Consider the following 23,588-nt stretch of genomic DNA (forward strand, 5'->3'; position numbering starts at 1 on the left):
TTTTAGAAAACTAGTTTTATTTGAAGAAAAATTGACATTTACTTGCTGACATTGAGAGAAATATAGAAAATTATATAAAAATTCATCACAGCTGATAGCAGGACAGACAACACAAAATGGAAGGAATCAAGAGTGTCCCACAAATAAACTCAATGATGACACACCCTAACACCACTTCAAATTACTTGACATTACCGTGCTCCCTCGCTCACCTCCACCTATTTAAATACAATCATTTTTAGCCTGCATTTTCCATGGTAGTAATGAACATTTCAGGGATTGGTGCTGGTAAATTAGCTTTGCTTAAATCTCAAGATCGATGCAGCATTTCATCTGGGTACAATCATGATAGTTCTTTGCACCACGTGCGCGTCTTTCAATTTGGTACGACACTTAATCGGATAGTTCTACAATCAGTTGCATTTGGTTTCCTTTCAGAAAGAGTGAATAAAATTGAAATATGCATTTAAGAAGCCAGTGGGATCTTCCAGCTGAGGGTAGTGACTGATGTGCTCGTCCAAAATTGTGACTGTTGACCTCTGGACCAGCTTCCTGAGGAAAAAAACATGGACTGTTTCAATAAAACATGCCACAAAGGACACAAAGACAGAGCTTTAAAGCTAGTCATTTGTGACTGATCCTCAGCTCTGATGAGAGAATAAATCTAGCGCATTTTTCTAACTTTTGGGGGAGAAACTAAAACATTAATACAGCCATCGTAGAGTCCTCAGCTTTCAAGGCAACCGAAGCTACTCCCTGATCCGCTGCGCTGCCTAAATGTCACCAGCACATGGTTTTCTTCAATCTTTAACATAATGTCCTGCAAGCTTTCGCAGTCCCAACTGCAAGGTGCACTGAGGTAAATGAGATACCCAGATGGATCACCTGTTAGGTGCTCTGCTTTTTATCTGTCAAAGCAGTTTGGAAACTCAGCACATTTAATGCTACCCCAGCTTAGGGGCATTATGGATAATCTGGATTGTCGGGTGTGGGGGTTAAAGAAACAGATGAAGGGGCACTCACTGGTAAAGACGGATGAACTGGGGGTGGGGGTTGACGGGGTCCAGGGGTCCGTAGATCATGTGCACTGAAACACACAAGGAAGACGGTGAGCGAGGGGGAAAAAATGGAAAGAGGAACACTGAGAAATGGAGGAGTGGTACAGGAGGAGTGAGGTTAAATTAAAAGGCATATACTGGAGTTATTTCTCCCAAGATGTTGCATTTCTCATGAGCTCTATGCCACACACACGCACTGAGCTTCCAATCACAGATGGACTAAGCAGCTTAGCATCAGCAGCTCTCTGCCTGAGGCTGCTGACACCTTAAGAAATTGTTTGGCCCACACAAAAGCCGCCCTCTGATTTATTAACACACACACATTGGGATGTGTGACGCTACAGTGAACTTACGTGGGACATATGTGGAAGTGAGCACTCCCACCCAGCGCTCTCTGTGTTTCAGTCTCTGGTTGATGTATTGCAGAATACTGCGGAGACAGAGTGGCAAAGTTAGAAGTGAGCGAGCAGGTTATAAAGGCCAAATGACCAAACAGGCACACGCACCTGTCCAAAACTAAGTTGCCATCATTGTAGCGTAACCCCGTCCACATGTCCCAAAACTCAGCGTCCGTGGGCTGCGTGTATGGGCCGAACACCTCTCCTATCCTGCCGGTGAGGAAACAAATCAAAGTCCATTATCCAATTATGTAATGTCCTAATGCAGGGCTCCATCTCTAACTCTGGTGCCAAAGGGCTCAGGCTCTCTTACCCTTTTTGAAAGATCACAAAGTTAGTGAGGCGCATCAGAATCGGAGCCAGAAAACTCGAGTCCTTCAGAAGCTTTTGGAGGACAGAAACAAGGACAGAAATGTCTCTAGGATAAGTTTACCACTCAAACAGCTCCCCTTAAATTTCACTCCATCCTCCTCAGCTTATTTAGTAACATGGGCTGGAAAAAGCAGGATGAAGCAAACAATCGTGACTCACCATCTGCAGCAGCCGTGGGTGGTGCGTTTCTGGGAACAATCCTGTCAGGAAGAAAAGTATCAGCAGCGCTTGCGACTTTCACGTCGGAACAACATCTGGAATGACGTGCATTATTAAGGCTCAAATATCAGGAGCTACATCAACTGGCGATCATTCTGGCAGCAATGCTCTCGCTCTCGTCTGCCCTCATAACCACCCAAGACAGTGTCTAGCAAAACAATCTGTAAGGGTGGAAGCTCCCGTCATAAATGCTGCCCAGGACTGGAAGACGCAGCTTGAAGGCTGAAATGCACAGATATGGAAACCAAGGGAGAACAACTCAGCTGGTCTACCTAGAAGCTCCCTGCAGAGGATTTGTGGCCACTGCAACAACCAATCTCCTGTCACCAATGAAAAAGGGACCAAGACAAGACACCAGTGTCAATTATGTAATGACCAGGTTCTCTGTGGGCATCTGTGTGGTGTACTGCAGCAGTAAGGGGTTCTGAGCCCACTGCTACGGGCCATCAGGTCCTTGCATAACCAAAGTGAGAGCTGTTTCCACATCCCTGGCACAAAACCAAGCACGTTTTCAGTGGGTGTTGGTACATCTACCACCGATCGTCCAAGGCTTCTGATCTACCTGTCCATCTATGTCCCAATCCTATGGTCATAAAATCTGAGTAATGACCAAAAGAGTAAGCTCGCGAATACAAATAGCTTAGTTTCCTCTGCAGACAGTTTGAGGAGCTCAGATACCCAGAGGGATCTTGGAGTAGAGCCGCTGCTCTTGCGTGGCAAAATGAGCCCGCTGAGGTGGTTTGGGCATCTGGTATGGATGCCTCCTGGCAACCTCCCTTTGGAGGTTTTCCAGGCACAGACAACTGGGTGGACACCCGGGGTAAACCTAGAAGATTAGAGAGATTATATATGTCATCTAGTCTGTGAACACCTCGAAATCCTCCAGAAGTAACTGGAAAGTATGGTTCAGGAGTCTGCTGCCACCGCGACCCGACTTCAGATAAACAAAGAGCATTGAATGGATTGATTTTGTAAATAAGCTTAACATATTCAGTTTAAATGTTATGTAAAACAAACAGAAAATCTGAGCTGCAGCTTCTGTTTATACTAAAGCCAAGGATAACAGAGTGCACTGTACCTCCATTGGAAAGACACAGGCTGTTTAAAGTCAGACGACCTGTGCGATTTTGGTCACTCCTAGTTTGGAAGAAGGACAGAGGAAAAACCACAGCAGGTTAGCAGTTTATCAGTTTACACTGTTTTGGCAGCCTGCATGAAAACACCACCAACCTATAGAGCAGCTCCAGGGCCACGGTGTCTCCATAGTCGTGGGACACCAGGTTCACTCGCTGGTTGCTCAGACCCAAGTGGGCCACCAGGGCTTCCACCACACTGGCCTGCTCGAAGATGGAGTACTTATGGGGCCGCTGGTACATTACAGCACAGTAAAAACACATGTTAGACACGTTTTAATCAGTCGATGTATAATGATGGATTTTCTGTGTCTAGCTTTCACCCACTGGTTTATCACTGAAGCCGAAACCGAGGAAGTCCAGCGCAATCACACGATGGAATCGTTGTGTGAGCGGATCCCAGATCTGTATGAGAGGAGGGGGAAAAAGAAAGGATAGGTGGGGGTCCCAAACACACCCTTACAGTTCTCCATTTGTTTATCCACTGGGCATGTGCAGAGAGATGGGCACCTTGCTCCAGTCATAGCTGGAGGTGGGGAAGCCATGGAGTAGGATGATGACATCTGAGCTTCCCAAAGCACCGAGAGAGTCTGAGAAGAGACCACAGATCAAAGACATATTTGTGCTTGACTGGCATGTTCTGGTAGCACTAAGACTGACGTGTTACCTCTGTAGAAGATTTTCCAGCCTCTGAAATGGAAGACCTTCCCAGCACCGTGCCACTTCTGCAGCGCAGGGGACAGCTGAGGAGGCGGGATGTGCAGGTACACGGCCACCAGAGGGATGCAGATCAAACCCACATGAATCCACCACTCTCTCATCTTGAACTCAGCCGTGGGGGGAGTCGCATTCCTGCCTGTGAGAGATGGACGCATGAGCAACAACACGTTAGATAAGAAACCTGCAAGATTTGCATCGATGCACACGTTCACACAGGTCATGTCGCAGATGCAAGGGGGGAGGGAAGGCCATGTCTTCCTCCTGCCTGCACTGCAACAGTAATTTATCACTGTGCAACTCATTAAAGGAGACAAACCCGCTGTCAGTTATCTATAAGTGATCGATAAGTCGTTACAACTCCAACCTTCCAGCAGACTGATCCTGTGCTCGGTTTACTTCTACGAGAAGGCCGCTGCTGTAGGTGCTGTACTCACACAAACACTGTGACCCGTCTTCAGCAGACCTTCGCCCCGTGTTTGGGATCCATTACTGCGGAGGAAATTCCTGCCGAGCGGAATAAGGCGACACTTTTCGAAGATAAAATAAATACACTGAGGTCTCACTCTGCCGCTACGTACACGAGGAAAGAGACTGAAGCGAGTAGCTTAGTTGGTTGTGGTTGTTGTCAGTCAACACTTAAGTAAGCCATCATCATCTTAGCCGTTATTATACACGATCTTTGATGGGCTGACAATAGACTGCAGGAGAGAAACACAGTGCCACCTGCTGGTCTGGATGTGCAACAGCATTTTATCGTTTCTGACTACATTTATTGACTGAAGAACATCTTAAAAATGTGAAATTTGATCCAGCAAGACTGTTTTCTTTTTGTCTTTTACATTGATTTTATATATAAAATAAAGTGAAATAATTTTATTATTATATTGAGGATTTAGTCAATTACATAATAATAATAAAAAAAAATAATAATCTGTTATTATTATCATTGTTGTTGTTGTTTTTATATAATTTTTAAATAAAAAACGTTTTCTTTTGACATATTTAGGTATTTTAATCTCTTAATAATTTTATCTTTCACTTCTTCTCCTGCTTTATGTGTTTTTATCACATTGAAATATTTGTTTCGGCATATTGTATTTTAATATAATATTTTACATATAAAATGTATGTATGTCAAATATTTTTTAAGTGCATGTCATGTTCTGTGTACTGGATGTGGATATATGCATGAAAGGGTCCCTTTGGTACATCTGTTAAACCTTTTTAAGAGAAACGCATCTCCTAAAAATCAGTATTGATTTACAATCATTCTATCAGTCAGTCATTCATTGGCAAAAGTAAAAGTAGTTTTTTAAAGGAGAGGGGAAGACAAAAACCTCTTCAGGCACCCATAGTTTTTATATTTTCCATTTCAGAGGACCGTGTTTTCTCTCCTAAGAGCAAAGATGCACTATACCAGATTTAACTATTAGCTCATTTCTATTTGCAGTCCCTGGGAGAAATATATATATATATATATATATATTTTATTTATTTATTTTTTTTAATCCAAAGATTTATTAATATGTTTTCCTATTACTGCATGAGGTTAACCATACTCTTTAGTTCTTTACTTCAGTAAAGAAAGGTCATGCCTGGCATTGTTGGAGCAGAGAGAGCTGTCTCCAAACATTTTTTCACAAATCTGCCATTGTACACTGCTCACAGTACTCACAATAGACTTCATCTCTGTATTTGCCAGATAAACAAACCAACTGTCAAACAGGACTCGATTACTGCAATTAATTTAAATAATATAGTCTCCAACTGTTGCGAAAAATTCCACTCATCACAGCCAGTTATTGTCATTGTCCACAAACACAACAGCTATTTGAAGAAAACACTCAAAATAAGAGACACAGCTCTTACCAAGTTAAGCCAGAGTGAACACTGTCCAAAAACAAAACAAAGCAATGGAATTTGTTTATTAAGACAATGGTGGCCAAGGCAAAACATTCAATGGTCACTTTGTTAGGCACAGATGTTCAGTTGCTCATTAAAACAACCTTGTAGGATTTACAGATTGATGTGAAAAAGAGAAAATATCCAGTGAGTGGCAATTCTCTAGCTGATAGGAAGGCAACAGCAAGTCAAATAATTACTTGTTAAACCAAAGTGTGCAGAAGAGCATCTCTGAATGCCCAACATGTTGAACCTTGAAGTAGATGGGCTACAGCAGCAGATGACCACACCGGAAAAGCTTTGAATGATCTTGGCATAAACATGAAAGCATGGATCCATCCTGCCTTGCCAGTTCAGGCTTGTGGTGGTTGTGGCGTAATGCTGCGGTGGACGTTTTATTGGCAAACTCCTTGTCTCTTTAGTATCAACTGAGCATCATTTAAGGGCACCTTAAACACCTTACCTGAGTAGTGTTGCCGGGCATGTCTATCCCTTTATGACCACAACGTTCCCATCTTCTGATGGCTGCTTGCAACAGGATAACACACCGTGTCACAAAGTTTAAAATAATCTCAAACTGGTTTCTTGAACATGAAAATGAGTACACTGTACTGACATGGCCTCAACAATCACCACATCTCAGTGCAGCAGAGCACCTTTGGGATGTGCTGGAAGAGGAGATTGGAGTCATTGATGTGCAGCAACTTTGAGATGCTGTCATGTCAATATGGAGGAAATCTCTGAGGAAAGTTTCCTGCCATGAAGTATTTAGGCAGCTCTATGGGGAAAAAAGGTGGTCCCACTCAGTACTAGGAAGACATAACTGGTGAGGCGCTGAGTGTGTTTAATGCCAGTATTAGCAGCATTGGCCACTCTGACTTTTGGCAATGGTGCAGGAATAAAAAAATACAGTCTTATTATGAGAAAAATCAACTAGTTTTCCTTCCATCCTGTAGGGATGATGATTTTCGATACAGCGCAGTCCACATTTGAGAGCTGCAAAACGGTGAAACACTGCATGATAAATGACAAACATGGCCCTGCAGTTAGGCTAAATACATTTTTTATTTTTAAAAACCATACACATTACTCGACAAGTTTCAAATGTAAATCCAATCACGATATCCATTTAAAATGCTCAAGATAAAACAGACATGAAGTACTTTTATTTCCAAATGTTAAAAGATAAAAAAATAATAATCCATAAAACAGATGGAAAAAAAACATTCATTCCCATTACAGGAAGAAGCTACAGAACAAACTCCTCACATGGATTCCTCTCGCTTTTTTCCAATTTCTCACTCTCAATCCTAGCTGCTATTTTGTCGTCTGTAAAACAAGGAAAACAAACCATTTATGACTTTACATTTCCACCTTCCACTTCCCTGTCCGCGGCCCTTCAGGTGAAGCCGGCCAGACGGCTGCAGGAAAAATCTGCAGCCCGCTGCCCGAGTTTATCCCGTGTGTGTGGTTGGCAAGCACCATCCCAAACATTTAAGCGTGTTCTAAAATGCAAACTAAAGAGAGGCCTGTTCTCTTTCACATCATTTGCACCCTGAGATGAATCTTCCAGAACAAAAAAAATAAATAAATAAAAAATCCCAAAAACATTTTAGTGGCCAAAACCCCCGTTCCCCATAGAACACGATTGGTGTCAAATCATCCAAAATTTGTTAGGTACGATGAAAGGTATCATCAGCATTGCCATAAAAATACAAAGGTACAATTTTATTACGATTTGTATCAAAATTCTTTTTCCCCAAAGGAACGTTATGAAATAAGTACCCTGTGCAGATAGATACCAGTGTATGCCTCGGCTTTTATTCTTGAAAAATGCACAAATGTCGAATTCTTTAGCGCTTCCAGTACATCAGGTGTCAAAAATAGTTTTACAAACAAACCAAATGCAGCAACGTTTGTTATTAATAATGGTTTAAAGGAGTCTTCTGACAAGGGTGGTGGTTGTTGGTGGATTTAAATTTTTTAAAATGCCAACAAACCAGAGATAATCAGAGGAATAAAATTAATATTTACCTAAAGCGTAAAGAGAATGAAATATGAAAAATGGTTCACTTTGTTTTTGACCAAAGATGAAGATGTTTTTGCTATCTAAATACACAAGCTCTGAAGCAAAAAGGGGTTTCCCCTCTCATTTAAATTAAATACTTTTTCTATGCCTGAGTAAACAAATGTCAGTATTCTACATTGGCGGGGAGTGGGAGGGGGGCTGAGAAAATTCAAAAATATAAATAAAATGCACCATTTAGGGAAAAAAAAAGAAAGAAAGAAAAAGACCAGTGTCCGTATTTATCAAGCATCCAGAGGGAGGAAATCAGTCTCTGCTGTCCCCACATGTTAGATGGAGGATGATTTTGGTCCTGCTTTTAGCTGTGGAGGTCTTTTTTTTTCTCTCCCCCCATAAGGAGTCTCCTGAAGGCGATAAATGATGGGACCAGGATTGTCTAAATTATTACTGAAGCCAAGGCACACTGATGTTTAGCCTATGTGAAGGTCTTACTGAGAAATAGACACGCTCGTTCAGTAGATAATACAGCGCTAGTTTGAACTGCAGCGGTCATAAAAAAAAGAGAAAAAAAAAAGTTGATTAAAGTCATTTTAGTGCTTTTGGCAGAACATTTTTTAGCGTTAACGCACACACAAGCCCTTCGTCAAATTAATCTATGCTTCTGAGTGCAACATACCAGCTAAAAGAAGAGATTTTCATTTTATGGTTCCAAATCGAAAAGAAGAACTCCTACTTTACGCTTAAGCGGCTTCATAAAGGACCTTGTATATGACTCTGAGGTAAGACTTTGTTTCCTCCTCCCAGCTTTCGGCATGATAAATAAGGGCCTGGGATTATTTTCTAAACTCCCTTTAAATAACTGAACCTTTCAACATGTGGAAATTCCTGAACACAACATAATGACTGAAAAAGAGAATCCAGAACTCCAGAAGGTTTTGTGCACATGAAAACTAGCGAAGAAATGGAAGAAGTTAAATATTTATAGCGATGTTAGTGGACAGAGGCCTTAATTATCTTTCCCGTCCCGTCTCCTGTGAAAACACCTCGTCAGATGGACCTCTTTTTTCTATACAAGCCTTAGTGTTTATCGGTTTGGCTAGAAGGTTCTATATTTATCTACAAATATATAACAAATAAAACTTGCAGGCAAAAATAGTTAAGTTTCAATAGAAACACCCCTTTTTTCCTGAAAATACAGCAGTATCTGAAATAATCCTCTCATTCGTTTCTTAATCTGTCCCAGTTTTCTGCATCATACATCAGGAAGCTCTTTGCCTACAAACAGAAAAAAAGTATCTACAAACTTTGTAAACAGACCTGCTTTTTTTCCCTCCAAAAACATAAATAACTCAAAATATTAACAGCCAATGGAGCAGAAATAAGTTTCAAAATGAGCAAGGGCCAAAGAGATAAATATACAACACCATTCAGATAAAAGAGAAGCTAAAGGTTCGTTCATAATTCTTACAGACGATCTTCAAGCCAGGAGGAGCACCTCCCTTTCTCAATTAAAATATAATATAATAATAAAAACAGGTCACTTTCAATCTTAGTTTATAGTCACCCCTTGTTACCGAGAAAAACAAGTGTTACCAAGGAGGGAGGGGTGAAGACAGAGTCCTTGTGTTGCAGTGGGATAATAATAACCAAAAATAAAAGAAGACCAAAGAATCCACACCAAGCCGTACATTCCTCTGAATGTTTGCTGTTCTTTAAGTCCAACCCAAGCCAAGCTCACACAAGACGCCGCTCACAGTCTAACCCTTCGTCTTGACGCTCCTAGTGTCCGTTCGATTTGTCTGAGTTGAGCTCCTTGGTGGCGGGTAGAAAAGAGGTGGTGACGTGTGGAGCTGGGTCAGATCAAAGCGAGGTCTCCAGGCTGTGTAGTGGGCTCCCTGGGGCTGAGGGGGTTCCTGACTTGGGGCCCTCGGGGAGGAGGTGGTTACTGCTCTCCACAGCGTTATTGTTCTGGTTCGGGGAGGGAGAGACTGGCGTGGTGGGGGCAACGGTGGTGGCAGGCGAAGGTGTGGGTGAGGGCGGTGTGGGGGTAGCGTTGCGCGGGCTGGCCGAATTGCGCTTGGTGGGAGCATCGTCCTCCGCGTCTGTGTCATCTATGAGGGGGATATGGGGCTCAGAGTCCTCTATCCGAAATTCGGGGTGGGTCATAAAGTTGTGGATGGATGATCGCGACTCTGGCTTCTCCAACCCCTCATAGAGGGAGATGGAGCTGCGGAATGCCTTCACCACTCGGATCTGGAGGGAAGGAGAAGGGACAGGGAGCAGGAAAGGTGTATTTAGTCACATTCGGTAATGATAAGAGTGCGCCGTTCTATTTTAAAACCTGGAAAACACCACAGATAAAAACCACGGATTTAGGTTTTACTGGGCCAGAATAGGTGAGTTTTTAGGTGCTTCAAAACCAGAAATCTGTGAGGGGGGGGGGGGGGGGGGGGGACTCCCAGAGAAACGTGCAGGTGTGCTGTTATTTCTAGTAGTAAATTTTTATACTAATTTGGTAATGAAGAGTTGTCTCCAACCATCATCTACGGTTCTAGTTGTATTTTAATGTATAAACAGGAGCAGCCAATATTCTTTCATTTCTGTCTCTCAGTGAATATAAAAATACCCAAAGACTAAAAATCAAAATGTATAATAAATAAATGTAATGTGGCATGGCTGAATTTTAGGCCTAATCATGGCTAACACACAAATATTGAATCAAGCACGGTCTGGAGACTTGGAACACTCTTACTAAGTGAGCACTAAAGATTAATATCACCAATTCAGTACACGAGAAAATGTAAATAATGGTCTCAACTTTATACGCTGCAAGAAAAGTGGGGTTTTTAATGTAAGCAGCACTGTGAATTGCTGCAAAAGTGCAGATTAATGACAGTTTATAGGAAAATCTTCCAGGTGGTGTACTGTATCCAAGTGGAATTTGGATTGTTGGCAGTTCACTCTCTAGAAGCCCAGGAGGGACAGTGACATGTAAACAGCAATGCTGTAAGCTATACAACTCACCGCTCCAGAACTTACACCTGTTATTATTGGTATTGCAGACATTTCAATTTGAAGCGTTCCAGAGATATTGCTTTAAATCACAAAGACAGATGTATGCACAGACCGCAGACTGTACATAAGGAGTACTGTTTCAGAGTTTCCATCAGGAAAGTTGTTATATCCAGTGGCTGCTGTGGCCTGTGTGGGTGCCTGTGTTTAATGTTGCACTCCACTATCCTCCTGCTACAATGCTAATTGCCTGGTGACTCAGAACCCTTGAGTCCCATATGTGCAGCTCTGCACAAAGGAGGAAAGATAAGAGAACCCAGGGAATATATTTCCCACTTCCAGCAACATGTATTGTGTAAATACTGTGTGTACTTCTGTATGCACTTTATACACACACACACACACACTTATTGACCATAGTAGCTGTACCATAGTAACAGGTACAGTGGAATTAAGCTAATGAATTAGGACAGTTGTATGCACTTGATGGGAGCTGCATTTTGGAGCTTTGTTTGGGATCAAATCTTGTTTTGTGAAGTCAGAAGTAAGGAAAGGAGGAGTGGGTGAAGTGGCACGGTATAAGCTAAACAACCCAGCTACATCAGCACCATCTATAGACTGTGTGGATGCACTGCACAGATCAGATGCCTGTTAATTGGTGCTAATAAAATTCCACTCACAGAAAGAATTTTTTTAGATAACTGCACAAATGCAGATTTTGGTGTCAGCCAATAACTTTGATATTGGCCGGGTTATGCATAAAGCCCACTCAAACCAGCCTAACAATGGTAAACTGCCTCGTACAGTTACTGTGACAGGGAGAACAGTTCAAATCTGATCTGGTCTTTGCACCAGCTTATTAACATGTTTATTTCTTCCCTAAAGTTGGGCATTTTTCATAAACTATGTTCATTCACTTGCTTTTTGAGCCAGCCTCCAAGCTGCCATATGAAGTACTGCATTTTATTTTGCAATTGCACAGTGATTTAATCTTTATGCCCTATTTGGTACAGAAGGAGAGAATGAAAACATAACGCTTCAAGCCATCACTGTTCCATAAAAGGCTTTCAATTGCAATCTGATGGGCTGGACTGATCAGATGTGCGAAGTGTGCAAATCGAATGCTGGTTGAATATTAAAGACTTTCTGAGAGACAGAAAACCTAAATCTGTTGGAGACAAAACCTGAAACTAGTCTTAAGAGTAATTAAAAAGCAACTTCAGGAAATCGGTCAATATCTCAGGGAGAGTACAAACCAGTGTCAAACCTGATGCAATGTGTTTTTTGTATTAGTATTTCACAAAACACTTGGTAGAGGTCTGTGTCTGATTAATTAAAATGCAAAAGGGAACCCAAAAAAATAAAATGAAATGAGGGGAATGGTGTTCTTTCTACAAGAACACACCCAAAGAGAAAATAAGGGATAGAAGCTGGACACAAGAAATTACTGTTGTTGGGCATGCTGATCAAAAAGTAAAGACAGCTGGAGAATAGGACAGATGGAGACAAAGAGTGAGAAAAGAAAGGAGTGGAAGAGAGACAGAAAGAGAGAGTGAGACAAAGTAAAGGCAGAGAATGAGAGGCAGAAAGAGGAGAGAGACAGAAAGACAAAAAGAGGGGTGGTCAGTTATAGCTTATGCTTGTGGAGTTAAAAAAAGAAAAAATAAACAAAAAGAAAGAAAGCTGCAGCAGCCAAGCATGTCTACAAGCTGGTATACATGTCAAAAACAGCACAAAGAGAGAAAACTCACAAACGAGACCAGAGACTTTGAACCCATGCAGAGCGCGGCGCTACCTTGTGTTCAATGGTAGTAAACCTTTGAGTATAGCCCATGACACATTTCACAGAATCTAAAGAAGAATACGTGGGGAGTCAGTGGTATTCATTGTTTTTAGGTCATTTTGGCAGCAACCTGCCCTTTGGACACATTTTGCCAACAAATAAGCTTTCACACACAGAAAATTGTCCAAATATTTTAAGGAAACCTGAAAGGAAAATATTAGGTTAATAATGAAGAATCCATGCCCACAAGCACCCATAAGTGTCAGGTCCAGAGATCTGAAGAAGTCGCACCTAAAATAGAACTAAATGTTACTGCAGCACTGCATGATTTGTCAATATTGCAGAGGCAAAAACAACATCGGCTCTGCTGTTGATGTGCCTGAGAAAAATCCCACAAGTTTACATTCAAGAGCAGTCATTTATTCCATTTTACTATTTTGGTGACATCTGTAAAACATTTAAAATTCACTGCTCGTCAGGTCTTTAAGGTCTTTTACGTCTTTAAGCTCTGAAAGAGAAAAAAAAAAACCAAAGTGTCACTGTCAGCAGGCACAGGGTCGAAAGGAAGGAGTTTGGAAACACCACCATCAAATGACCAAATCCAGTCTCGGCACAGTGACCTTCCTATGTGAGCGGATGAATAGCGTGATGTTAAAAGGCAGTGCATCCAAAGACACCATTAAATTACAACTTATTACCACTTGATGCTATTGTGGCAAACCATTTCTTCTTCTGGAAAAGCTAAGGTCTTATTTTCACCACTGACATTCAGTTCGTGTCTACTCTTTTAGACCGTGATCATGGGCATATACTCAAAACATTTACCTAGCTAGGGACTAGAGAGCTGCGACAAAGACCCATGAGTGCTACAGAGGCACAAGGCAGACTGAGGCAGCTGCAGACAAACCTGGAGACTGTCAACCCAGAATATAACTTGTTTTTTTTTGTTTTTTTTTTTGTTTGTTTTTTTAAAATCACAGTAAATACACATCACCACCCCCCCCCCCCCCGAAATAACAGTAAACCTTGTTCATTTCTGAGACCAAAGCAGAAGCAGAACAGAAAACATGATGACACAGAGATAACACCTTGACAGTAAAAGCGACCTGGTTACAAGGTACATATATACAGAGCAGTGTTATCGAAGCAATATGGAAGATGTGGTTTTGAGGTCTTTTTTTAAAAGAATACAGGGGAGAACATTAGGAGAAGCATGAGAGAGTAAAAGTGTCAACGTTAGGTGAGAAGAAGAGTGGAGAAGGAAGATGTTAGAAGAAGAAATAAAAGTCTCATGCACTAGAGGAGAACACGCACTCACACCCCACAGTGGCAGAAGCGGTGTTGGCGGCAGTGGCAGAAGTGGTAGTAGTAGAAAAGGCTACATGTGTAGGGCTAGAAACATTGGTTACATCGTGCTGTTGTTGGCTGGAGTTGGAGGCCTGCCGCCTTAGAGCCCCCTGAAAGGAAGTTCCACTCTGGAACGCACTCACTACATCCATCTGCAAAGAATCAGACAGCGTGACAGGAGAAAAAGCCCAGAGGAAATAAAAACAAAACACAGCCAGAGGAGAGAGAGAAAAGAGAGAAAAATAAAGAAAAGGCACCAGTAACCATAAGAAAAAAATGGCACTTTGAAATTGGATTTAGACATTATAATTAAAAGAGAGAGGAAAAAGGGGGACGGTTGGGTTTAAAGGCACTGATCGGAGGGAGCTCTTACTCCAAAAATCTGACCTCACTTTCACTCTTTTCTCTGCAGATTCCTTCCATACTTCCAGCTATAGCCATGCCAATACACTTTGAACATTCAGCTGTTCTATCGTGCTGTCCATCCAATCCAATTCACTTGCTTCTCATCAGTACCTTCAAACTAGTTTTAGCAGATAGAGTCAGACTGAGTCAAATAAAAACAAAAACATAGGCATAGGACCCTGCTTTAGCTCAGAAGCAGAACAGAAAAATTAGAGAAAGGCTTTTTTTTAGGGCACAAGCCATTCTCTAAGAACACCAAGAGAAAGAACAAAATAGATTTTAAGCTGGAAGAGCAGTAGAGAGTTAAAGGGTTTATGGCTTTTGATTCCCTTGGTGTTGGGGTGTGGTGGTGAGTGCTGCGCGTGAAACTGTGTAGACTTGTCACCTGAGTTTGGATGCGATTGAGGCCTCGGAACCACAGGATCTGGCCTCGACGAAGCTCCCGTTCAGCATGGTCGATCTCATCCATGTCCTCCAGCTCCTCCAACTCTTCATCTGGGATCTCCTCTTTTTGGGTGCCATGGCCTGCTGTTTTCAAGAATTTTAAGCGGCTGGTGGGTATTGAAGAGATAACCTGGAAGACAATGAGGATACAAGTGAGCAACCGTGACTCCTGATGAAGTTTTAGTCCCCTGTGCAGTTTATCATGGCAGAACAAGCCATGATTAAGTTCATCACCGACATTAAGCGGACAGTGACCATGAAAATTTGATGGCCAGTTCAATAACATGCGGTTTGCTCTTGGGCTCCAAGCCCCTCCCACTGCTGATGAACAGGAGGATCCTTGCACATGATCATATGCAGATGCTGTTCAGTCATCAGAAACTTTACTCCTCAATTACTAGTCACAAAGATCACAGAGTGGAATGCAGATGAGTCAGACACAAGTCTGGTGATTTTAAATCACCAGAATTGTCCCCCCCAAAAAAAACAAACAACAACAACAAAAACAAAAAACAAAAACCCCAACATTGCTCTGGACATTAACCGTTGCTCTGGCCTGTGGGAATACAATCCAGTATGAGGGTTCCACACTGTTTGGCTAATATACAAAACACTGGGAGGAGACACAAATCCATCTGGTGTAAGAATGGATCCATCCAGTATGGCAACCCCTTATTAAAAAGACAGCAGCCAAAACAAGCTTATGGTAATGTTACCCATATTAACTGTAACTGTACAGCCTGGTAACACTAAGGGTTTCTCCTAAATATGTATTTTCAAAAATATGTAACTCTCTGAGTCTTCAGCTTTTAAGATACTGAGGGTGCATTAAGAATCTACCGATGTGCCAAAAGATCCCAGTCGACTGTGTCACGCAGCCTAGAATTGAAGACTGCTGAACTCTATGCACCAACAGGTGTGTGAACACATGTTGTCAGCGTCTATTTAGGGGACCGACCGGCCTTTAAGGAAAAGAACAGAGCAATCGCTGCTTTGGAACCAATAATCTTGGTACTTATTCAATTCAGTTCCTCAACTCTCAGCTATTTGCTTTCATACGACTTGGTGTAGTCCCATTTATGTAAAGCTGGTGACGCCAGCTGGCAAGAGTGATATTAATATATGTGCTGCCCTGGATAGATGTGAAACAGAACAACATTAAACATTCATTATGAACCTCCAGTCATTACTATAAACTGCAGTGAGTGCTCTCACCCTTCACTCCTTAGAAAAAACAAAACAAAACAACAACTACATTTTTCAACTCAAGTATAAAAGGCAATATTTAATAATCCCCTTAAAGTTCAAATTAAAAATAATAAAATTGAATAACTTTGATGACCACATGTGTTTGTGGTAGCTACCAAAAATAAATAAATCTATTGCTAATTACTAATCTCTTCACAGCAGCGGGACATAATGTACTCTTACACGTCTCTGACAACACCCTGTACCTACTAGATTAAAGCTGACACATGGGGGCAGTGTAATACCGCATTTCTGTACCTTGCCAACAAAAGGTACTTTCATACCTGTCCCCACAGAAGAGAGCCGAAGCCTAAGAAAGTACACCACAGCCACTGGTCAATCGTCAGAGCCACGCAGCTGAATGGCTTCCCTCCAAACTGCACAATAACAATCTATGAAAAAATAAAATAAAAAAGGAGCAAGAGAGGGAGACTTAATCAAAGCGTAAAAACTTAGATTTCACCTCTGCAGACTGATGCTTCAGATAAGTCTGTAGTCTACTGTACCTGAATAATAAAGGTACCCAAGACAATACTACAGAAGATTGGGTTGTTGAAGATGCCTTCAAAGACATTCCTTTCACCGTGGATCTTACGGGCATTGATCTCATTGAAAAGCTGCATCATTACAAAGGTATTGAAGACAATGGTGTAGTGTTCTGAGGGTGGGGCATGGAGGGGTGCATTCCTGCCACTGTCAATGTCCAACAATTTCTCTCCTACAGAGGGGAAAAAAAAAAATAAAAATCCCAGTCAAGAAAAAGAAAATCTTGGATAACAGTGCAGGGTACAGAGAACATCTTCAGATACAAAACCCTTACCAGCAAAGAGCAATGTAAAAATGATGACTAGCTGATAAACTCCATGACCCAGGATGTTCTTCATCATGGTGCGGGAGATTAGAGGTTTGTTGCGGCCGTATGGCTTCCTTAGCAGCAGGGCTTCTGTAGGGGGCTCTGTGGCCAGAGCTAGTGAAGCAAAAGTGTCCATGATCAAGTTGACCCACAACATCTGTACAGCTTTCAGTGGAGAGTCCTAGTGCAAGAGAGCGAGTCGCCAAATTAGGTTATGGAAATTCAGATCATCTATTAAACACATTTCGATCCCCATGAACCAAATTACACGTTTATGAGCTGGAGCAGTGACTGTACTGAGGAGTACATATTTTGTTATGAGGTGTAAGATTGATGGCAGGTGGGAAACAAACAAATCTTTTTATAATGAACAAAGACATTAGAGCCAGGTAAGCTGCTCTTGGATACTGTTGCATTTCCACAAGGACATATTTCCAAATTTCCAAACGTTATACATAAAAGCCTTTATTTCTCCTCAGTTTATTGCTGGATCTTCATTCCCTCTGCTTCAGCTCTTTCAATGTGTTGCCCGTGGTACCAAGTTAGTTTCTATTCAGAGCATAACAGTGAAATAACTCTTCAGACACACAATAAAGAAAAAAAAATCAAAAACAAAAAAACCCTACAATATCTAGGTGCTAACCTGTGTGATGCACGCTCCTGTAAATGCTACAATGACAGCCACCACATTGACCGTTAGCTGAAACTGAAGGAACTTGGAGATGCTGTCATAGACGTTTCGACCCCACATGACAGCTTTAACGATGCTGGAAAAGTTGTCATCAGTCAGAATGATGTCAGATGCCTCCTTGGCAACATCTGTCCCAGCAATGCCCTGGAGACAACAAGATGATCATTAAGAATCTGTTCCATCTATCCACCAGATATTTAACAAGATGATTAAGTGGCCTAAATTCTGACTTCTTTCTAGTTGACTGCCAGAGTTACCATGGGATACTGAGCAAGATGTTGATGTTAAGAATGACCCAATTTATATTTATGATTAAACCTTATTTAAGAAATTATACACAAGTAACTTACCATGGCAAAACCAACATCTGCTTTTTTCAAGGCAGGGCCATCATTCGTACCATCGCCTGTCACTGCTACTACTTGTCTCTGTTCTGCCACTGTGCTATCAATAATACCTAGAACAGAAAAATGCCAAAATTTAAAATAAAACCGTTACAGCCTAAAAGAAAAAAGAAAAAAAAAAGGCTAGCAGCAAAAGAAGAAAACAAACAAACACATTAGTTCACTTTTCCATTTTTACCCATACCAGAGAAACATAACTACCTTTGACTAAGGTGTGTTTGTCTGTGGGGGAAGAGCGAGCCAATACTCGAAGTTTGGGCCAGATCTTGTCAATGCGTTCTTGTTCAATCTAGAAACATGAGACAAAACCCTAATAGAATCCAAACAGCATATCTGCAATAGTCTCTGAGGTACACTATTTTGCTGTGGCCCACCTCTCCCTTTTCATTGCGTATCCTGCGATTGAACTCTTTTCCCTCCAGGCAGAGGAAGTCATCTCCAGGCTGTAGGATGCCACACTTGGTGGCGATGGCTCGAGCTGTGTTGATGTTGTCCCCAGTCACCATCCGCACAGTGATGCCAGCACGCTGGCATTTCCTGATAGCATCTGGAACCTGAAGGGAAGCACAAAAAGCACAGGAAAAACAAATGCACATTATTACTGAATATCACTGGGGATTATCAATCTAAGTGTTCAACTAAAATTTATATATATCTGGGATTTTAAGCACTAAAAAACAAAAAACACAAAAACCACATTGGTCCATTTTTTTACGAAGGGGCCCATTACAAATATCAAACTATCCCTGTCTAAGTGATTTTATCACATTATTTCCAAACCTCATCCTTTCCTACAAGCAAGCCCAGCACACCTGTCCAGTACATAAAATGGCAGAAAGCCAACTAAATGAGCGACAGTGAAGCATCTAGCAAGCAAATGACCTAACTTTTTCAGGCCAGGATTATACTCCCTCACCAACGCCCACAAACAGCTGCAAACACCACAGAAGCATAGTTGTGCTTTCTTGTCTACTTGTAGGATGCAATGCACAGATGGTGCCTTTGAGGTGTAGAAGTTGCCTGGATACGTTTGCATGCAAACTAGAGGGTACTCTGACATCTGCACCGAGTCTCAGGTACACCCTGATGACAAACATTTATGTCACTCAGATCCTAGAAAACCCTTGTGTACATACAGATACGGAAATTATAAAATTGATATAACAAATGGGTCCTCCTGGAGTAAGCGCTCCCTTTAAAGAAATATTTTTTTGGCTTTACTTAAAAAGTGTGTGTGCCCAACAGTCCAGTAGATGAATAAAGCTGACAACTGACAAATAAAGCTCTTCTACATGTGCTTGTTAAATGGTCAAAAAACTTAAACCAAAAGCTTTAATCACTTTATTTTTGGAAACTAGATTCACCTCAACTACTATAGACTGCTACATTAGGTCTAACGTTTTTACTGTTTACATTCACCCATCATTTATTTTGTGTTGCTTCCAAACCACCTGAAATGGAGTCATTGATGTGGCTGAGTTTAGTTAAAATAGTTGGTCCACAAATTGAGTGCAAACTCTGCAAACAGCAGTTTCCATAAAACTGTCAGCCAACTAGAATTGACGTATTCTAATGTTTGATCTAATTATGGTTTCTTAATGATAGACACATCTAGCCATAGTGTCACCAATTCCAGCAATCTGCCAGTACCGCAGTGTGGCCGTTTCTCCTTCATACATGTGTGGACAACAATCATTCTAAATACTTCTTTTTGAGCGCAACCTTGCAACTAGTGAAGTTGTTCAATGTGCCACATCAAGCAATGGGTTCTGACTCAAAGCCAAAAGACGGACCTTCAAATGAAGTGCAGATAAATACTCTACCTTTGTAGACAGCTTTCTTACTAGCAATCAAACAAGTGAAACTGTTTGTGCATGAACTCACTAACATTAGTGTAGCCACTAACCTCTGGTCTAACAGGATCTTCAATGCCAACCACACAGACGCAGGTTAGTCCACTGAGGATATCATTTTCATTGTCCCAGTCAGGCTCCCCATCAGAAGCAGGAAAATCTCTGTATCCAAGGCAGATTGTTCTCAAGCCCTCTGAGGCCATGGGCTCGATCACTTTCTTAACCAAGTCATCTCTGTCCCGTGGGCGGAACACCTTTGGCTCACCATTAGCTGTCAAGATTTTATAGCACCTGAAATGTGTAAAGATGACACATTAAATCATAAATGTAAAGGAAAAGAAAGAAAAAGAACGTGTAGGAGGGCGAAACATCCAAAGACGAAAGCCATTAATGGCTTGGAGTTAAGAAACATGGATAAAGACGGAGATAGGTACAGACGCATAAATGTAAAAAATGTCATTTAGATTTGATAAAAGGGTAAGAGAAGAGGAGAAGACAAAGCATTTGAATGGTGAGCTGCAGCAGTAAGAAGTCACACTAAGCCCTCTGTGGGTTAAAAAGAAGCCTGCTTGGTTAAGAGGCTTACAGAGCTGTTACCGGCTCATTTTCTCAGTGCCTGTTTTTAAGTCACAACGTAAGGGGCTTGGGTGGGATGCACTTGAACTTCTTAGCTGCTTAAGTCATTACACATATCATTTACAGCAAAGTCTGGCCAGCCGAATGAGTAAAAAAAAAAAAAAAGAGAGAGCTATGGAACAACCTTTCATTTAGCTGATCAGACATCCGTGATTTCATGCTTCTTCAGTAAAGAAATCATAGAGGAATTATTATCTAAGAGGATAATATTAAACCATACAATCCCCCAGCCAAAAAACAACAACAAAACAAATCATACAAAAGCAGAACATGTGAATGAACATGAAAAATGAAAATGTCTCTTACTTTTTTAGGAGAATTTCTGAGGCTCCTTTGCTGAACATACGGTAGCTGCCGTCAGCCATCTTTAACACAGTGCTCATAGACTTGCGAACTGAGTTGAAGGTGTAGACCTTGTAGAGTTTCTCTTCAGGAATCTCGTTGCGGATAGCCTGGTAGTCGCGTTTTAACTCAGTAGAAAAGCCGAGCAAGGCACATTCGGTCTTGTTACCCACCTGTCGTGGCAGACCCCCTTCTTTCTCTGGAGGCTAAAAGAAAAAAAAAGAAAAATGTGAAGACAAAGTTAATGTGCTACACAGTCAATTTTAGAGGTACACTGCTTTTTACAAGCATACCATGATTTTAGTAGTGTAGGCGCAGTTGACTGCAATGCCCAGAATCAGGATGTCTAAAGTGGAGGAGGGGATGTTCTCTGGTTCAGGGACCTTCTTGTAGTGCTTTTCAGCAACGTAGGCCTGCACCACAGTCATGCGGTTCATGGTGAGTGTACCAGTCTTGTCAGAGCAGATGGCAGTAGCATTTCCCATAGTCTCACAGGCATCCAAGTGACGCACCAGATTGTTATCCTTCATCATTTTCTGTAGGAAGATTAAAAAAAAATAAAATCTGACAACACTGAAAGCTATATTTTCTATAATGAAAACATTTTATTTTTGTTTCATGAAATAAATGTGGTGAGATTTTACAACTGAATGAAAAACTCCTTGATTAACTAAAGCCCTATGTTGGCTAAATAATACCCTAAAGCCAAGTAATGATCCCCTTTCCTCAAGTTGTTAACCAGATCTTAGCAGCCTGATCCTCTAGTTTTAATAGGCTAAAGTGTAAGGTGGTTAGTTCGTGCACAGGTCACTTGGCTAGGAGTCTCACCTTAACAGAATACGCTAAGGAGATTGTTACAGCAAGTGGCAGGCCTTCGGGAACAGCGACCACAAGAACAGTGACACCAATGATGAAGAACTTCACAAAAAACTGAATGTAAACAGGTGTGCACTGCTTAACCCAGGATAGATTCTGGATCCAGAAGGTATCCACTACAAACAGCACCACCAGGATGATAACAGTGATGGCTGACATAACCAGACCTAGAGGCAAAACATGAGAGAAAAGAAAGATGTTAAGTCATATTACTATCTGGACACATTTAGCGGTATATTGCTTATAGTGGGTGTAATAGTGATTACACAATATAAACAGCTGGAGACGTACAACAAAAAAAGGTTGGAGTGAACACAGGGGCATGAGAGTACAAGCACATAAAATGTTTTACAATCTACAGCACTCAGCTGTGCCAGAAACAAGTGATTTTGACTGACTCACCTGCTTTTCCAATCTGTACTGCTAGTTTGGTCAGTTTTCCCTGGAGAACAGACTTCTCTTTCTTTGGCAGGTTGGCTTTCTTCTTCTCCTCTGCATCTGCTCCTTCGTCACTGTTCAGAGGCTGCATTTCCATTGCAGCACCATCCTGGGCTTTAGCTGCAGCAGAGAAAACAAGACAAGGTTGTTAAAAATGGCCTGGCAATTCCAAATCTGCACTGGCCACTGCTGGTGCTGAGTGTTTTAAATACAATTATATAAAGGAATACTATGTTCAATTCATTTAAGAAAGACTCTAGGATTTATGGAAAAAGCAATGACTGAAATGAAAGTATGCTGATTTGTCAGTTATGATTTGTCAGTTATGAACACAGAGTATTCATTCATGATCAGGTGCCACATCAAGCCTACATTTGAATATTTGCTTCCAATTTGCAAGACCAGAAATAAAAACTGTACTCTACAGCTGTGGGTGAATAAGGTTGATACAGGTCAAATAAACGTATTCACCTCTCTGGTAATATTAAAAAACTCGAGAACAGTTTTTATATTTCGTGTCTATAGCATATAATCTAGCTCAACAACAGGTCTGGACTAGATTTTCCCCGCCCCTCATAAAATATCTGTTTATCTGACTTTACAGGTAACAAGTCAGAGCAAGTTGATTGAAACGGGATCACAAAAAATTGCTGTATGATGAGAATATTTAGAATATGTAGAGCACTGTATTACAAGTTAACTGATTAAATAAAATCACTCAAAATTATAGCATGCTTTGTTGCTTCCCTGTTATCCCAGGAACTGTGGAAATGTCACTGTAATTATGTTTGTGAGCTGATTTTGAATTAATTACCATACTACCATCAAGAGGTTTAAAGAACAGGTTACCTGGCTAGTGACAGATCTGTTTGAGGCATCTCCTACTCTTCCTCCTTCTGCAGGTAAATTCCCATAAACCTCTCTTCTCAATCTCCCTCAGGACCACTTTCTGTTCCTGCAGAACTAATGGGAATACCAAACCCACATCTAACTAGGTAACCTTGGACACACAAAGCCTCTAATGCCAAAAGGAGGAGAAGAGGCAGCTGGCAGGCCAGCAGGGGCTGGTCTCTGTCATGTCACGCACCATGATAAAATCATTAGCTTTCCTGGGCACTGATGCTATGGCAGTTCCTGCAGGACAACTGAAATATTCTCTTAACATTTTGAAGTCTTAAACAAAGTACACAATTCTTTTAAAGCATGGGGAGCCCTTGTCCAATTTGGGGATACTAAAGGCTCTATTTATGGTACAATGGTATGGACAATAGCACGGTATTGTGTGCGAATGCATGCAGCAGGAAGCAAGAGCACTGGGCTACTGCAGCTGCTGTGGACTGTGGCTTGCTCTGCACTTACATGGTCGGTGTAATCTCAGTCTAAAGGATTACTGCTGATTCCTGGCAGGCAGAGGGAATCTGTGCACAA

The 23,588-nt window shown here is 41.5% G+C and overlaps 2 protein-coding genes across 5 annotated transcripts in view; both read right to left on the reverse strand.

Moving 5' to 3' along the window:
* Window positions 1–14: 14 nt before the first annotated feature.
* mest (mesoderm specific transcript) lies at window positions 15–4,526 on the reverse strand. 3 transcript variants are annotated; one of them, XM_063500872.1, is made up of 12 exons: window positions 4,265–4,525; window positions 3,848–4,036; window positions 3,691–3,770; window positions 3,508–3,585; window positions 3,278–3,414; window positions 3,126–3,184; window positions 1,988–2,028; window positions 1,770–1,840; window positions 1,565–1,666; window positions 1,412–1,488; window positions 1,024–1,087; window positions 15–552 (listed from the first exon to the last, which is right to left on the reverse strand). In XM_063500872.1, the coding sequence occupies exons 2-12, from the start codon at window positions 3,999–4,001 to the stop codon at window positions 435–437; spliced, it is 981 nt and encodes a 326-aa protein (XP_063356942.1). In that variant the 5' UTR covers window positions 4,002–4,036; window positions 4,265–4,525; the 3' UTR covers window positions 15–434. The 3 variants fall into 3 exon arrangements, with proteins under 3 accessions (XP_063356942.1, XP_063356943.1, XP_063356944.1); XM_063500873.1 differs by having other exon boundaries at window positions 4,335–4,524; XM_063500874.1 differs by lacking the exon at window positions 1,024–1,087 and having other exon boundaries at window positions 4,265–4,526.
* Window positions 4,527–6,857: 2,331 nt separating this feature from the next.
* Window positions 6,858–23,588, reverse strand: part of atp2b1a (ATPase plasma membrane Ca2+ transporting 1a) — a 39,960-nt gene continuing 23,229 nt past the window's right edge. Inside the window, exons 8-22 of one of the 2 annotated variants that reach the window (XM_063500684.1) lie at window positions 22,125–22,280; window positions 21,675–21,889; window positions 21,140–21,382; window positions 20,811–21,052; window positions 19,922–20,159; window positions 18,390–18,569; window positions 18,217–18,304; window positions 17,962–18,068; window positions 17,564–17,755; window positions 16,888–17,101; window positions 16,574–16,785; window positions 16,352–16,459; window positions 14,761–14,949; window positions 14,033–14,122; window positions 6,858–10,081 (exon numbers count right to left, since the gene is read on the reverse strand). In XM_063500684.1, coding sequence (XP_063356754.1) covers window positions 9,689–10,081; window positions 14,033–14,122; window positions 14,761–14,949; window positions 16,352–16,459; window positions 16,574–16,785; window positions 16,888–17,101; window positions 17,564–17,755; window positions 17,962–18,068; window positions 18,217–18,304; window positions 18,390–18,569; window positions 19,922–20,159; window positions 20,811–21,052; window positions 21,140–21,382; window positions 21,675–21,889; window positions 22,125–22,280 — 2,867 coding nt within the window. In that variant the 3' untranslated portion in view covers window positions 6,858–9,688. The remainder of the gene's footprint in view (window positions 10,082–14,032; window positions 14,123–14,760; window positions 14,950–16,351; window positions 16,460–16,573; window positions 16,786–16,887; window positions 17,102–17,563; window positions 17,756–17,961; window positions 18,069–18,216; window positions 18,305–18,389; window positions 18,570–19,921; window positions 20,160–20,810; window positions 21,053–21,139; window positions 21,383–21,674; window positions 21,890–22,124; window positions 22,281–23,588) is intronic. The other variant, XM_063500685.1, reaches the window with a different exon arrangement.

This window comes from Pelmatolapia mariae, linkage group LG17 (assembly GCF_036321145.2).
Source record: "Pelmatolapia mariae isolate MD_Pm_ZW linkage group LG17, Pm_UMD_F_2, whole genome shotgun sequence".
Taxonomy (NCBI): domain Eukaryota; kingdom Metazoa; phylum Chordata; class Actinopteri; order Cichliformes; family Cichlidae; genus Pelmatolapia; species Pelmatolapia mariae.